The sequence below is a fragment of the Saccostrea cucullata genome, unplaced genomic scaffold (genome assembly GCF_032062105.1).
Source record: "Saccostrea cucullata isolate Sc308-1 unplaced genomic scaffold, CSIRO_AGI_Scuc_v1 ctg1825, whole genome shotgun sequence".
NCBI lineage: Eukaryota > Metazoa > Mollusca > Bivalvia > Ostreida > Ostreidae > Saccostrea > Saccostrea cuccullata.
In genome coordinates, this window is record NW_026926041.1 from 1 (window position 1) to 17,572 (window position 17,572).

General features: G+C 31.9%; 1 protein-coding gene and 1 long non-coding RNA gene across 2 annotated transcripts; one reads left to right on the forward strand and one right to left on the reverse strand.

Moving 5' to 3' along the window:
• Nucleotides 1-3,389: 3,389 nt before the first annotated feature.
• Nucleotides 3,390-8,892, reverse strand: LOC134270450 (uncharacterized). Its single transcript, XR_009992830.1, has 3 exons — nt 7,973-8,892; nt 5,773-5,838; nt 3,390-3,947 (listed from the first exon to the last, which is right to left on the reverse strand). It is a non-coding gene; the product is annotated as an uncharacterized LOC134270450 (long non-coding RNA).
• A 1,246-nt stretch (nt 8,893-10,138) lies between these two features.
• Nucleotides 10,139-16,925, forward strand: LOC134270452 (uncharacterized). Its single transcript, XM_062752667.1, has 5 exons — nt 10,139-10,833; nt 11,069-11,107; nt 11,418-11,441; nt 13,836-15,966; nt 16,100-16,925. Exons 1-5 carry the CDS (start codon nt 10,206-10,208, stop codon nt 16,923-16,925), a joined length of 3,648 nt encoding a protein of 1,215 aa, XP_062608651.1. The 5' UTR covers nt 10,139-10,205.
• The last annotated feature ends 647 nt before the right edge of the window (nt 16,926-17,572 follow it).

The window sequence follows — 17,572 nt, forward strand, 5'->3', positions numbered from 1 at the left end:
ATATGTTATTATTTGTTTCTCTCAGTGCGTTTACCCTATATTTCTTTAATCATTTTATAATTCAGGTATAAATAATGTAAGAGGTATATAATATAATATAACGCCTTAAAATTCTCTCGGGAAAAACAGTCCTAAGCTATCTTAATGACCCAAGTCATAGCTGCTAACTTTTTTTTTCATTTTTCTTTAAAAGTCTTGTTATGAATAAGAGTATTGAACAAGTAAAATGATAGTCATGTAACAAACTTGCAACTATAGAAATATAACACTGGTCCACAAATAATACATACATGTAGGTTGACCCTGAATTAAAAAAGTACATCGATCTATTAAAAAAAACAGGTAATTTCCATTTAGATACTTCAGTCGGCCGTGTCGTCAGTGAGGCAACTTATGGCTCTTTTTCACTTATAAAGCTACATCAGATATTCCGGTGAAAACATTCAAACTTAAATCTTTACTTGGTTCCAAGGGCTATTGAGAAGATAGGATTTTTTATCGTGCCATAGTATACCCTAAAACGAGGCCTCGGTTTCAAGGTGTCATCCAAAGGACCTTTAGCTTTTGCTTCAAAGTGCTGGAGGCCTAACGGAGCATAATTTGCTACATAATCTTTCTTTATTGACTTTGGTCTGTCTCAACCATTATTCGAATACAACGCATATTTTTCATGTATATTCGTGTTATTTAAGTCGTTGATTCATTATACCAAAGCTTAATTAATTAATATCAATTCTCTATAAAAATCAAAATTTTAAATAGGGTCGTGGACATGACATATCTCCGATTTACCTGAAATTCACACCATTTACTACAATTGGTATGTCTTTAATAAATATGATGTTAAAGTCTAACTTTTCAATTTGGTTGCCATGGTAACAGGGATGTAATATTTAGAACCCTCTGATTAAGCAAATTTTGCTCTGTTTTAAATTAAATTTGTGCACATTCAATTAATTAGTAAAAATTCACATGAAAATTATATTATGTAAGCTCATACTACTTAAATCTGAGAAATTAATTTCATTCAAAGATTTTTGAATGAAGATTAAGCGAATTTTCATTGCAGCATTAAGACTGTTAGCAAATTGGCAATTTGCCAAATTTGACTTTTTTAGTCATATTCAATGAAATTTTTCACCATTTTGACAACTGATATATTTGTAACCATGTATCATTAAATAAACTATATATTCTAAGGTTTTATGAGAATAAAAAAAATTAATGGGTAAATCAAAAACTTTCTAGAAATTATTGCATGAAAATTGGCAATTTGCCAAAATTGACTTTTTTAGTCATATTCAATGAAATTTTTCACCATTTTGACAACTGATATATTTGTAACCATGTATCATAAAATAAACTTTATATTCTAAGGTTTTATGAGAATAAAAAAAATTAATGGGTAAATCAAAAACTTTCTAGAAATTATTGCATGAAAATTGGCAATTTGCCAAAATTGACTTTTTTAGTCATATTCAATGAAATTTTTCACCATTTTGACAACTGATATATTTGTAACCATGTATCATTAAATAAACTATATATTCTAAGGTTTTATGAGAATAAAAAAATTAATGGGTAAATCAAAAACTTTCTAGAAATTATTGCATGAAAATTGGCAATTTGCCAAAATTGACTTTTTTAGTCATATTCAATATTTTTCACCATTTTGACAACTGATATATTTGTAACCATGTATCATTAAATAAACTATATATTCTAAGGTTTTATGAGAATAAAAAAAATTAATGGGTAAATCAAAAACTTTCTAGAAATTATTGCATGAAAATTGGCAATTTGCCAAAATTGACTTTTTTAGTCATATTCAATGAATTTTTTCACAATTTTGACAACTGATATATTTGTAACCATGTATCATTAAATAAACTATATATTCTAAGGTTTTATGAGAATAAAAAAAATTAATGGGTAAATCAAAAACTTTCTAGAAATTATTGCATGAAAATTGGCAATTTGCCAAAATTGACTTTTTTAGTCATATTCAATGAACTTTTTCACCATTTTGACAACTGATATATTTGTAACTATGTATCATCAAATAAACTTTTTATTCTAAGGTTTTATGAGAATAAAAAAAATTAATGGGTAAATCAAAAACTTTCTAGAAATTATTGCATAAAAAATTGGCAATTTGCCAAAATTGATTTTTTTAGTCATATTCAATGAAATTGTTCACCATTTTGACAACCAATATATTTGTAACCATGTATCATTAAATAAACTTTATATTCTAATGTTTTGTGAGAATAAAAAAAAATTAATAAATTAATGGGTAAATGTACAGCTTTCTAGAAATTATTGCATGAATGACCCCCCCCCCCCCTCCATTAATCACAAATAACAGAGAAGATCATCTAAGAACATGTTTTACCAAACTGAACACATTGTTATGTAGTGTGAATATATATCAAGTATCTAAATTTCTTTTCAATAATTAAATAGAACTTCTGAAATTAACTCAGTGACAGGTAAATTAAAATGTTGCCATGGAAACAAATCAGGCTTCTAGTTATTTTAATTTAGATATGAAATAAAACAAGTGAGTTTCCAAAAGTTCTTACAAATCTTTTAATGGCCTGTAATTGTGTCCAATTCTTTTGATTTATTCACTTAAATATGTTCAAATTCAAAACAATTGTTTTATGGTTAATTTTTTTAAAATGTATAATTAAAGTAAAAAGGCCAACTCATAATTAATAAATGATATAAAAGTATTTTATGAAAATATGAAAGTAGGTCAGACAATATAATGTCAAAACAAGTTGGCAAGACCATCTTGATTATAATGTTTGTTTGCCCTCTCCCAACTCAGGGTAAAATCATTAAGTCGCCTTGGTAGGTAGGTTGTAAAATCTTTTTCCCAGAAAATTTCATATTTGTTGACGAGATATTAAAGATGGATAAAAAAAACTATCCTGTCTTGCAATGTAAAAAAAAGTTTTGAATTTTAGTTAGTCTGTTGGGGGAAGGCAGCCAAATTTGCCTTATAGGCTAAATATTGTGGAATTAATTTTTACTACCACATTGCTTATCAGCATATTCAGATGATCAGTTACATGTATACTATGTTCTTTTAATGGGTATAAATATTTTTAACCATTTGACCTTGACCTTATACATTGACCGACTTAAAAAACTTTAACCTTAACCACAACTTTTGAAGTTGGACTAGATTTTCATATTTCACAGGTGTTTTACTTGTGGCAAGACCTTTCTTGGGATACCTTGTGGGAGTCTTGACATAAGCTGCAATGTATAGGGAATCAGTGTTTCACAATTAATCTTGTTCTCAGTTTTGTTAAAATGTATTCATATACATTCTAATCATACACGACATATTGTGTGAAGCCTGCCAATATAAAACTCTAAATTTGTGAGCCCATGTGGGGGTATATGATAAATCAGTATACCACCTCTCCTGCAGAGTGGGGATATAAAAAGGGAAGAAACTGCTTCTTTGCATAAAACTGCTTTTATAGAAAAAATAAACAAGACATTATCTTCACTTAAACAGTGACATTTTTTGAAAATACAAGAAATCACTTTAGAATACACATATTCTGTAAGGAAAACAGATGCCCTGCTTAAAAAAAAATTTTTGTTAAAATTTGTTCCTTCATATTCTCTCATTTGATGTCAGCTTGATTTCCTCGAATTCACATTTCTTTATGTCCTTTTGTGTAAGTTTGAAAAGTAGCTCAGCCTTGCAATATTAATTTGCTGTGGATTTTAGTAATGATCATTGGAAAACCCTCTCTATGTCCATCTTGCACCAGTGACAACTTTAACTGAATCCTCTTTTCTTTCTGTAATTTTTCCTACTTTGTATTTTTCATGTGAAATTTACTTCCAGTCCACTGTGATTTTTTTTTTGGGGGGGGGGGGGGGCGGGGCTGTATGTCCTCTGTTCTGGTCATTTCTATCTGTTCACATAAAAAAAAATAACATTAATTTTTTGTCACTTTGGATAAACATAGGTAATCAGAGATTACAGAGCTCACCTCAACGAATGTTGTCTTTAAGTAAGGCAAAGTCACAAAATTAACCAACAAAAAGTGTACATTTCAAATATGAAAATATTTAAGCAATTTTGATCTGATACTTTGCAACAGACCTACATAAAAAATTTAAACTAGTTCTTCTTCATGAAAATGTAATCAAAATCCAGCATCTGAAGCAAATTTGAGAGTTTTCATCTCTTGATGCAACATTTGTGCAAGTTTGGTTTATACAATGTTATATAAGCCTTATAGTTTTTTGGAAATAGACCTGCACCCATAACTTTTACCTGGTCTATTATCTGAAAAATGTATGTTGAATTCAGCATCCGAAGCAAGTCCATTAGTGTGCATCCTAAGATGTATCTTCCATGCAAGTTTGCTCATTATAGGGCTCATAGTTAATTGGAAATGAAACATGCATCAAAAACTAACATTTTCACTCATCCACAAAAAGTAGGTCAGATTCAGCATCCGAAGCAAGCCTGGTAGTATGCATCCTTAGATGTATCATCCATGCAAGATTGGTCATTAAAGAACTCATAGTTACTTGGAAATGAAACCTGCACCAACAACTTTTACCTGTTCACTCAACCAGAAAATGTAGGTCAGATTCAGCATCTGAGCAAGCCTGGTAGTGTGCATCCTTAGATGTATCATCCATGCAAGTTTGGTCAACATAGGGCTTAAAGTTACTTGCAAATGAAACCTGCATCAAAAACTTTAACCTGTTCACTCAACCGGAAAATGTAGGTCAGATTCAGCATCCGAAGCATGCCCGGTAGTATGCATCCTTAGAAGTATCATCCATGCAAGTTTGGTCAACCTAGGGCTTATAGTTACTTGGAAATGAAAATTGCATAAAAAATTTTAACCTGTTCACTCAACCGGAAAATGTAGGTCAGATTCAGCTTCCGAAGCAAACTCTATAGTATGCATCCTTAGATGTATCATCCATGCAAGTTTGGTCAACATAGGGCTTAAAGTTACTTGCAAATGAAACCTGCACCAAAACCTTAAACCTGTTCACTCAACCGGAAAATGTAGGTCAGATTCAGCATCCCAAGCAAGCCCTGTAGTATGCATCCTTAGATGTATCATCCATGCAAGTTAGGTCAACATAGGGCTTATAGTAACTTGGAAATGAAACTTGCACCAAAAACTTTAACCTGTTCACTCAACCAGAAAATGTAGGTCAGAATCAGCATCCGAAGCAAGCCCGGTAGTATGCATCATTAGATGTATCATCCATGCAAGTTTGGTCAACATAGGTCTTATAGTTACTTGGAAATGAAACCTACACCAAAAACTGCACCAAAAATGTTAACCTGCTCCAAAACATTAACCTGGTCATTCCTTTGCTGAAATTGCAGCATCTGAAACTTTGACTGGATCAATGAAACACACTAGAACCATCTTCCATGCATGTCTAATCAATATAGGACATAGAAGTTCTTAAAAAGAAAACTGCTCCAAAAAACTTAACCTTAACCCGGGACGCCGACGCCGACACCGACACCGACGCCGACGCCGAGGGTATTACATAAGCTCCCCCAACTTCGTTGAGGTGAGCTAAAAATTCATTTAAAAATTGTTTCAAAAACGTAAAACTGGAATCTTAAAATTTTGCTATGTATAAAACATATACATTTTCAACCTATAAGCATTATTATCTCCCTTTATGCATTGTTGTGGCAATCATGTCTTAAGTCACCATGAATCCATGCAACTTAATACACAATACATGTACCTGTGTGGTCTCCTTGCTAGAGGATCTGTAATCCTTAGAATCTTCATTAGGAAAATCTTGCAAGGGCTGCAATGATCAATTAAAAATTATTTTTTAATTTGAAAGTTAGGGTTAAAATTTTGAACATCATATATATATATTACATGTACCTAATGTTTACATGTTATCCTGAAAATTTTCTGAATCAAGAGGAATGATTGATAAAGGAGTGGATTTAATGTTGTCATCAAGCATTTTTTTTTTCAATTTACATATAAAGCTTTTCTGCAGTTTGGACAAATCGCCAGAGATATAGAGACTAAGAGTAGAAATGAATTGACAACAATTAATTTCTAAAGTGGAAAATGAAGTTTATTTATATCATAATTTAATTGTAATAAAAACATACATGTTTTATTATCGGCCGCAGCAGCGGCCGATCTATTTGTGATTGTGTTAGAAAGTGCACATGGGGAAATGAGACGTTATTTTTCATTAGGTCAGGGAAATATTTCTCAAATGATAAAAAGTAAAAATCATGAGTAAAATATTTTTAAAAATTGCTTTAAACTAAGTATTAATTGCTGATACTATGATTCAATTTAATTATCATTTCTAATCTGATAATCGATAATTTATTGTTATGTAAAGAGAGTTTACAATAGATACTCCCCAGCCTGGGAGTGCATAAGATATGAAAGGAAATCGTCATGATTTTCCGGATAATAATGAAGTGTAAAAGTGCATGGTGAATAAGAATTATAAAAAGAAAATTTCAACCAGTAAAAATTGTTTTGAACATGCTCTAGAGCTGCAAATTAAATACAAAGACATTTTTCTACATTTTGCATTGCGGCCTTAGCCATGGGCATTATCACGTGACCAAGATCGATCGTATCAGCACGTGGTTCATCTTGAGAGACCTATGTACATCTTCATTTTGATGACAATAAATTCTTATCATTTATCGCTGACCTGTTTAACATTGATGAATCTATTTATAAGCAAATGCGGTAAAATGTCTATTTGTTTTAATTTTATTTAATTATTTATTTTGCTTTGAAGACAGCCTAAAATAAAAATGATTCAACTATTTCACCTTTGAATATCTTGACGCGCTTTCCTTGCATGAGCACTTTGAAAATTGTGAAAAAAATTATTTAATGCTAAATATTTCGTTTGCGGCCGATTTGATGCTTTGCATCAATTTAACTTGTAGATACTAATGTAATGTGGTATAATTTATTTTGTTCTTTAATGCGACTATTTTTAATTTGTACAATATGTCCTTGACATGTAAAGTACACAGCATCAGAATGATCTCATCTGTACAGATCAATATTGTCAAACTAAAACTATTCATATTTAAATTGTGTGCAAGATTGATATACCTGCAATATATAGCTGAAAAACAGTGATCAGTAAAATTAAAATTATGAGACAGAAAGCTGCATCCTGGAAAGTACAAATGGAGTTGCCATATTCTAATACCCTTGGATAGATTTCTTTACCTACTTTACAATACATCACCTTGCAGAGCAAATAACTCCATTGTATCAAAGTCCCAAAAATGATTTCACAATAGTATGACAAAGTATATGTACTTAGATCTAGAACACTATTAGCATCTGTAAATCTGTGTGTCTGCATGTACTTTCATAATTTTACACTTACACCTTTTTTAATCAATTCTTTAAAATATTCTACAGTCCTGATATTGCCTAAAATTTCAAAAAAATCTAACACACTATTCAGCTATCATTGTCAGAAGTCAAAGGTTTAATATTTCCGAGGTTTTATTCCTTCAAATCCTGTTTGTAAAAATAGATTGGACACAAGCATATTATCATTTGGAAAAATAAATTCATACAATTTTCTTCAAATATACTGAATTTTATAGAAAATAAAATACCAGTACCCAAAACGGGCACATAATATATTGCGCAGTAGTATTTGATTCAATGTCATGTACATGTAATATGTGCAACTGTGCATCCAAGTTTTCATGGTTTTGTTCGTTTTTATTGCCTTATGTTTCATTATACTGTCAGTTACCTAATCCGAGATTCCTCTGAATCTAACCCCTGCTTTTATATTGTGACTTGTGCGCACAAGTCACAATATAAAAGCGGGGGTTAGAGTCAGAGGAATCTCGGATTATCAGTTACCATGCAGGTACATGTGACACCTGAATAGAATTATGAATAAAAAAAATACTTACACATTGCAATCGGGATCGGTCGGGGACTACCACACCACTACATGTATCTCTCGATCTCTATTTCAAAGACACCTTGAAGGAAACAGCTAAAATCCTCTCAGCCTTCGCCCCCATATACCACCCTGATATCCTCATATTTTCTTTTCTACGAGTAGCTATACGTGTAATACTCATCATGTCCAGATCAACCCTTTCGCTTTTCTTAAAGATTATCCCAACTTTGTCAACTGTTTTTCATCAAATTCTGAGTCTCTTGAGGTAGAATTTTCCTGAACAAGATGTTTCAAAACAAGAAGAAAAACTGCAGATTTCATTGTCTGCCATCTTGTTTACAATTTACACATTTTGTATTCTTCAATGCCGAAGAGCTCCAACAAGGGAAATAACTCGGACAGAGAAAAAGCACATTTAGACCAACTTTATAGTGTAATAAAATGTTTATTTTTCATTTACCCATAAATGTTTTAAAAGATATTTGCAAAATAACATTTCTTGAATCTAAATCTCCCTTCTAGAATTTTCACATCACTTGTCAAAGTCTTTAAATATTAAGTCTAACAAGGGAGGTAACGACGACTAATTATTCACTTTTTGGCATCAGAAAATTAGAAATTGTAAAATTTTTGTGACCTTGGCTATTTTTTACATAGTTTTGATTGTCATGAAGGATATAAAAAAATATGAACATAAACAGCTTTGTCTAGTAAATATTTTTTTGATATTATTGATAAATAGCAATATCCACTATAATTTACACCTTCTAGTCCCGTTTCCATGGCAACCGGATAAACTACCATGCTTTCTTTCATATAGTCAATCTTTTCATGCGTTGAAGTTTCAGTAAGAAAAAAATTAGCTGAATCCAAGACATCGCGTGGCCACGTCATTTTGATATTTACGTAGAATTGGTATTAAGAAGTATCATACATTTTTGTTAAGCTGTCATCTATTTTTTTTTCACTAGGTACTTTTTTCTACGTTCTGATTTAATACAAAATATTTTTTTAACGGGAAGTACTTAAAATTTCCTGTACGAATTAATCATATAAAAAATTTAAGTTTTTCCTCTGCATTCCATATTTTTTGAAATGTTGCACTCTTACCATACTTATCTAAATAGCATGTTTGATTTCCATTGTAATAATAGATACCGTCTTCGATCTGAATATAGCTTAGACCTGTGTGTACCATTTTATAAATATAAACCCATCAAATCCTCTGGTGCTGTCTTTAGAAATTGTTTATTAGATGGGGTCACGTGATATATCAAAGATTGCAGAAATTGTTTTGATAAAAATATGAAAATTCTGTATCATACTGAAGAAAGTGATATGAACTTTTTTTAAATCAAATTTATGAAGCATTTTGTAAATGCAAGCTCAAAATATTAATTATAATACACACTAGTAAACAAATTACTCTCCTGCATCATCCATTGTTTACTTCCAGAAAAATATTAATTTGGACCACGTGAAATTCGGACGGTTCAAAAAGGTTTCTAGACTTAGCAATTATTGAAATTTGTACGTCAAATTAAATGAAAAACGCGAATTTGTATTGTTTTTTTAGTATGTTGATTCTAAAAATTATCAAAAATCGTTTAAAAAACCCTCAAATTTGTGAAATCTAGCATGAAAATTATTTTGACCCCGTCTTTCAGTACTGTCTCAGTACTTTGATTTTTTATATATATATAAAAAATCTCAAACACTGAATGCCTTCAACTATCTAGTCAAAAAATGTAGTATAAAAAATGTCAAAATAATTTATGATTATTTCTTGATTGTGTTTATTTGTAAATGTATACATATTTATTATATTTTTTTGCATTAATCGTGTCACCCTCTTTAAATGAAGTATCATTATTATTATTATTATTATTATTATTATTATTATTATTATTATTATTATTATTATCTAATTGCATAACATGCACTTATCACATATGAAAATGTTGATTCTCAATTTTTGAAACCTTATATACTATTGTAAATACTTTGCTGAGTAAATTTGTTCGAACCAAATTGAGTTTATTTAGTAAAAAAATAGTTGAGTTATTATCCATCTGTTATAAATCTAATCATACAAAATTAAAAAAAATTGTTTTGAAAGTAAGGATGTGATAAAAAAGTATAATTGAAAATATTTTTTTTAATTAAAGGTTGTATTCATTTAATGGCGAAGATAGAGCCCTGACATTTCAACTATTAAACGTAGTGAATCCAGTCAGATCATGTCTTTATCCAAGTGCTACACCTCTACACCAGAAACAACAAACACTGCTCGACTGGCGAGACTTATACTGGGTCCATGTACTGATGTGTTACGTGACATTCTAAAGACAGAAGTGAAACCATCTGATTTGTCTAGAAAGGTTAAAGAATTTACAGATAAACTTTTACATGGACAAAGAAATCCACTCAACAAAACACAATCAGAGATAATTTTCCCCAAACACACGAAACAATACAGTAGTGATTACTCAGACTTAGACATATCTTTTTTGTATTTACTTCTACGCAATGTAAGTAAAATATCATCACATTCCAAAGGTTGGGGAGAGATTCCGAATCCCGGAGACAGAAGCGTGGCAGCCAACATTGAAAGAATTCGCCTCATTAGAAACAAGTATTACGGACATTCACCTGATTTGTCCCTGTCCGAGTCAGAATTTAGACAGGAATGGCGGAACATCCGGGACATTGTAGTGGAGCTAGAGCGACACTTAGGAAACACTAAGGTGTACCAAGATGCAGTCAACACGATAAAAACCTGCTCCATGGACCCAGAACAAGAGAAAAAATACATAGACTTACTTGGAGATATCACGGAACTTCATATAACTGTGGATCATTTATCGAGTAAGTAATTATAATCCTTCCTGTCATTATGGCTTAATGATTCTTGCATCAGTTTACTCGGAATATTTTGATGAATTTAGACAGGAATGGCAAAGCATTCAAGATTTTAGACATAACTTATCATAATACTTAATAAACATTTCATCAGATTGATAATTATCAGATGTTGAAATATAAAAATTATCAAAAAAAAATATCTAACTTTTAATTTATTGTATCTATTCCTATTTCTTAGGTAATATGCTGATGATGCGAAGAGAATTGGCGCTTCACAGTAAATATCTCATATAAGTTGCATGTCATGATAATCGTATAAATGAGATGATCAAAACAGGAAATCCAGTTTGCCACAATGAAAAGTATTACTGATACTACAAAGCACATCAGTAATGCACGATATGTGGGATTTCATGAAATAGCAAAATGCGACAACTATGCTCAGGTTCTTAGAAAGAGTTTATACATTCCTGTTTCGCAATGCATTCTTTAAATAAACAAACTCGCTGACTTCAGTCCATTATAAATTTTCTGATGAATATATCATGAAATATAACTTCTTTTACAGATTTATTATTTTTTTGTAGATCCAAGACTTGCAAGAAAGATCGGTAGGATAATATTTAGATAAAATAGATATTAAATAAATGGCTTGATATTTCATATTTAGATATTCCAGGATGCCTACTGGTAACAAAAGACAACAAAATTTAGTTTGTTAATAATGCATGTTTGTTTATGTTATGGAAAAATTCCTGGTCTTAAAGGCCTAATGAAAGAAATTAATATCCGTGTTCCTTTCATTAACATACTTATTGAAAAATGCGGAGGATGTATTTCCTTTTTTAATTTTTCTTCATGAATTCGTTGATTTATATATCATTAATCATATGTGTCAGTTCTGTGAAATTAATTATTAGATGATTTTAACACCAGCAAGTGATCACATTTTGTCCAGCGTCTTCCTGTCTGTCCGTCTGAAAGCTTTTCACAATTTCATTAGGTGAAGGGGATTCAAATTTGTTCAAATGAAGTACCATGCCCAATTACAGGGTGAGACAATTAAGAATTTCTTTAAAAAATGAAATTCTTAAAAATCTTCCTCACAAGAACCACTCTGCCAGGAAAGATGAAACTCAGGTAGTATAAGTTCAAGTTTATTTAAATCATGATCTTTAGGGGTTAAGTGGGGCCACAATGGACGATCACAGATTTGTAAAGGATTTTTTAAAAAAAAAAAAAAAAAGCATACTCAGGTGGTGTAGATTCATGAATTCGTATAAATGAGATGATCAAAACAGGAAATCCAGTTTGCCACAATGAAAAGTATTACTGATACTACAAAGCACATCAGTAATGCACGATATGTGGGATTTCATGAAATAGCAAAATGCGACAACTATGCTCAGGTTCTTAGAAAGAGTTTATACATTCCTGTTTCGCAATGCATTCTTTAAATAAACAAACTCGCTGACTTCAGTCCATTATAAATTTTCTGATGAATATATCATGAAATATAACTTCTTTTACAGATTTATTATTGTTTTGTAGATCCAAGACTTGCAAAAAAGATCGGTAGGATAATATTTAGATAAAATAGATATTAAATAAATGGCTTGATATTTCATATTTAGATATTCCAGGATGCCTACTGGTAACAAAAGACAACAAAATTTAGTTTGTTAATAATGCATGTTTGTTTATGTTATGGAAAAATTCCTGGTCTTAAAGGCCTAATGAAAGAAATTAATATCCGTGTTCCTTTCATTAACATACTTATTGAAAAATGCGGAGGATGTATTTCCTTTTTTAATTTTTCTTCATGAATTCGTTGATTTATATATCATTAATCATATGTGTCAGTTCTGTGAAATTAATTATTAGATGATTTTAACACCAGCAAGTGATCACATTTTGTCCAGCGTCTTCCTGTCTGTCCGTCTGAAAGCTTTTCACAATTTCATTAGGTGAAGGGGATTCAAATTTGTTCAAATGAAGTACCATGCCCAATTACAGGGTGAGACAATTAAGAATTTCTTTAAAAAATGAAATTCTTAAAAATCTTCCTCACAAGAACCACTCTGCCAGGAAAGATGAAACTCAGGTAGTATAAGTTCAAGTTTATTTAAATCATGATCTTTAGGGGTTAAGTGGGGCCACAATGGACGATCACAGATTTGTAAAGGATTTTTTAAAAAAAAAAAAAAAAGCATACTCAGGTGGTGTAGATTCATGAATTGTTCAAATTATGTCCTTGGGGCTAGGGCGGGCCACAATGACCAATCAAAGTTTTACATAGATATATAAAGCAAACAAAAAAATCTTAAAAAAAACTTTTTCTTGAGAACAGCAAAGACATAATTCGTCATATTTATAGGGACGCATCCATGTTATAGTGAAGATTCAAGATTGTTTAAATCATGACTCCCGGGAGTGGGGTGCGGCCAGTATGGACAATCACAATTTTACATACGAGTATTCTAAATATGAAAAATATTCTCAAGAACAAAAAAGATGATTGGTCTTGTTTATATGGAAGCATCCTCGGGTAGTTTAGATGCAGATTTGTTACAATCATGACCCACGCATTCTTACCCCCGGTTGGGTGGGACCACAATAAAAGTTCAAACTAATAGGGAAAAGACACAGTTCGTCAAACAAATATATAAGCGTCCTTAGTTAGTATCCATTCAAGTTTGCATAGTTTGCTCAAATCATACCCCCTTTTTAGGATCGGGACCACTTAGGCATTTACTAAATCGATTTTGTCCTAGGCACAGTACCCAGGTGAGCGATGTGGCCCATGGGCCTCTTGTATACAATATAATTCCTGTAGTCTTAATTGATTAATTATCTTTGAAGCTAAAACACTCTTGACTTAAAGCAACAATACAATTCTGCACATACCATTGAGCATATCACCGTTAATTAATAAATAGATAAATTCTGGAATCTTAGAGACATTAAGTCCATGTTCCTTAAAGATAACTATCATTTCTTTTCAGAAACAACTAAGAAAATGATACAAAAACATTATGAAGCTGTTGGTCATCTATTTGTAAAAACTCATGCGTTTGAGAGAGCCAAGGAACTGTTGGACAATAACGGTTATGTCGTCATCAAGGGAAACCCCGGGACTGGAAAAACCACAATCGCCAAGATGTTAATGAAAGAATTGATGGATGAGGGGAATTCTCCTCTTCAGCTTTACAAGTTAACAGACTTGTATGAAAACATATCACCAGGTGATGGTATAGTGGTATTTATTGACAATTTATTTGGTGAGTTTACTTTGTACAACGATGACGTTCAAGAATGTAAAGCTAGAGCAGATATGACAAAGGTTTTAATTGAAAATGATATTGATAATAAATCTAACAGACTGATATTTACACTTCGAAATGATATATATCAGGAATGTGTACAAAACGAGTGCGATAACGATTTTTTGATGTCGTCCTTGGTTGACCTATCAAGCAAGGAAAATGCATTGCTCACGGACGAGATCCTACAGCTATCAGAAAAGTATGAACTATCTGAATATATAAAAGACAAAAAGCTCATCTATAAAATATCTGAAATGCCACTAGCTATAGGGTTTCCACAATGTTGTAAATTGGCAAGAGGCAATGAAGATTTTAAACAAAACGTCATTGCATTTTTACCAAATGCAATGACGTTTATGAGAGACTACTTCAAAACCTTATTGAAAAAAAGAACTGTAAAAACCGCTGTTTTAGTGTATCTTCTTCTGAATGGAGGAAAAGTAGAGTTCGAATTAATTCATAATCCCCGACGGGATTTAGAGCTGAAGCGCGACTCCTTAGAATTTGCAGGTCTGCAAAACTCGTATGTTAACGATTTCGAAGACAGTATTTTGTGTTTTGAAGGTTTTTTAATAACTCATGACACGATAGAAAATATTTATAAGTTTGCCCATAGTTCAGTACAAGAGTCTATTTTCAGTGTCTTGTTTTTATCAAATCCTGAAAAAATGATCCAAATGTGTTATCCGTCCTTACTTATGACATTGACCACATGTAAAAACCCCAAAAGTACACAAGTCTACATAGAACAAGGATTGTTTAAATATGTTGCCCGCCGCATTGCAAATATAATTGAAAAAGGGGATGTAATTGGATATTCTTCCATATCATCACTGGATTTATGGAATGATTCGAACTTCCATGAGCACGTATTACAATCTGAAGAATGCACTTCGAAGTTTAAAACATGTCGTGATACCAACGGTGATTCAGTGGTTGTGCATTTTTCGAAGGTAGGGAATAAGCGGTGGGTTGAATATTTACTTCCGAATTCAGAAAAAAGACAAGGATACAGATCAATAAACGCCGCTTGCTCTAAAAATCAACCAAGTATTGTTAATCTTATTTTGTCATCAGGTGTGGATTGTGATCTTCAAACGTGTTTTCATGCTGTACAAAGTGGTAATATAGAATTATTACTCCAAGTGTGTGAGTCTGTTGATCTTCGTCAAATTTCTCATTCCTTGCATCCTGTCTGGAAACATATAAGGCATGGCTTACTGCAGGAGATATGTTTTATGCAACAAACACAATTAATTGAACAGGTTCTGTCAATATATCCATTTCTTGTAAATATAAAAAATGACCAAGGTGCCAATGCTTTACAGTCTGCAGCAAGTTCTGGAGACAAACATGCATTCAATCTTTTATTAAAGCTTGGCTGTGATCCATATGAAAAAGATCGAGACAATGGTCACACCGTTCTTACTTGTGCTTGTCAAAAAGGTAGGACAGACATGGTCAAATATCTCATTGAGAAATATCCTGCATTACTCCAGGAACACACAGATATTCGTGGAAAAAGTCTTTTGTATTGGGCAGCTTTCAGTGGAAACATAGATATGTTTGAATATATGCTTAACCTCTTTGAGGATGAAAATATATTACATATATCAAGTGACAATAAACCAAAGGGAGATAAAACAGATAATTCAGGTCAAACTATCCTGCACGCTGCATGCGGAAATGGTCATTATGATATGTGTGAATATTTATTAAACAGATACCCTCAATTACTGGATGTCTGTGACAATAATGGTGGCAATGTCCTCCATTACACAGCTATAGGTGGCAACGTAGATCTTTTTAGGTATCTATTAAGTATAGGGTTAAATGTTTACTGTAAGACAAATACTGGGGAGAATGTTACAAAAATGTTGTATTAAGGGTAGAGAGGAAATGTGTAGGTATCTTGTGAATATGTATCCATGTTTTTCTGTTAGAGATAATGAAGGATGGACAGTATTATATTCAGCTTGCTGGGGAGGAAGTGTAGAAATTGTGTCTTTTCTACTCAATAAAGGATTGGACATTAATACTTTGTCAAATGATGGTAAAAGTATCCTACATATAGCTTGTCTCAATGGCAAGTTTGAAGTTTGTGAGTACTTAGTTGAGAATTATCCCCATCTATTAGACGTCAAAGACAAATCTAGTAATACAGTGTTGCATGATGCAGCCTGGGGAGGTAGTGTTCAAATAGTAAAACTATTGATTGAGAAGAAGATGGACATCTATAGCCTACAGGGAGATGGTGAAACTATTTTACATCTATGCTGTCTCTATGGTAAACTAGATATGTGTGAATATTTGGTCAATCATTTTCCAGATTTATTAGCGAAAAGGGACAATGGGGGATGGACAGCGTTACATTCAGCTTGTACTGAAGGAAGTGTTGAATTTGTTTCTTTTCTTATAGAAAAAGGGATGGATATAAATGCCTTGTCAAATGTTTGTTCAACTATCTTGCATATAGCCTGTCTCAGTGGGAAATTTGAAATGTGTGAGTACTTAGTTGAGATCTGTCCCCATTTTTTAGATTTAGAGGATAGTTGTGGTAAGACAGTTTTGCACGATGCAGCTATAGGAGGCAATGTTAAAATAGTCAAACTATTAATTGAGAAAAATATGGACATCAACACCCTACTGGACGATTGTGAATCAATATTACATCAATGCCGTCGTTCTGGTAAAATTGAGATGTGTGAATATTTGGTCGATCATTTTTCAGATTTTTTGCTGATAAGGGATTATGGATGGACAGAATAGCAATCAGCTTGCAAAAAATGAATGTAAAACTTTTTTTTCAATTTGCCAGGGGGCAAGCTTCAATTCCTGGTGAAATGTTGTTGAAATTGTAAATTGCTTGTCTGAATGATATACATGAGGTTTGTTGATATTATTTAAAAGAACACTCACATTTTATAGACATCAAGGATGATCAAGGTAAATCATTTTGATACATTACATAAATTACGTCTTAACATGAAGACAGTTATGATACATTTGTACATTGAAAACTGAATTTTCATCTATTGCTAATATTTATGAAAGAAATACCGAGAGACATTCTTCAAGAACGCGTTTCCCAAAATTTAAATAGATAAAAAAGATTTAGGAATGTTTCATTCACATTGTATATGGGTCGTTTTCTCTCCTTATGCATTCTGTAAACAGAAACAAGATCATAATGTGTATATTGTAGATATCAATAATTTATGAAACAAATGTTGAGAATCTTTCGTAGAGATGTTAAACATTTAAGTTGATTCTCTACTCTCCCCATGCATGTATAAGAAAAAAATATTCATTTCTAAGAGACGAAGAAAGCGAAAAGTGATCTTTTTCAATGTAATATGCAAAACACATCAGGATCAAGAACATGGACCCCTCAAAACACAAGCTTAATTAGATGC

What these genes read in the sequence shown, in the direction of transcription:
- LOC134270452 (XM_062752667.1), top strand. Translation starts at nt 10,206, where the DNA reads ATGTCTTTATCCAAGTGCTACACCTCTACACCAGAAACAACAAACACT. An exon ending in AACTGTGGATCATTTATCGA is followed by an intron (nt 10,834 to 11,068) that starts GTAAGTAATTAT and finishes CCTATTTCTTAG; the next exon opens with GTAATATGCTGATGATGCGA. An exon ending in AAGAGAATTGGCGCTTCACA is followed by an intron (nt 11,108 to 11,417) that starts GTAAATATCTCA and finishes ATTTTTTTGTAG; the next exon opens with ATCCAAGACTTGCAAGAAAG.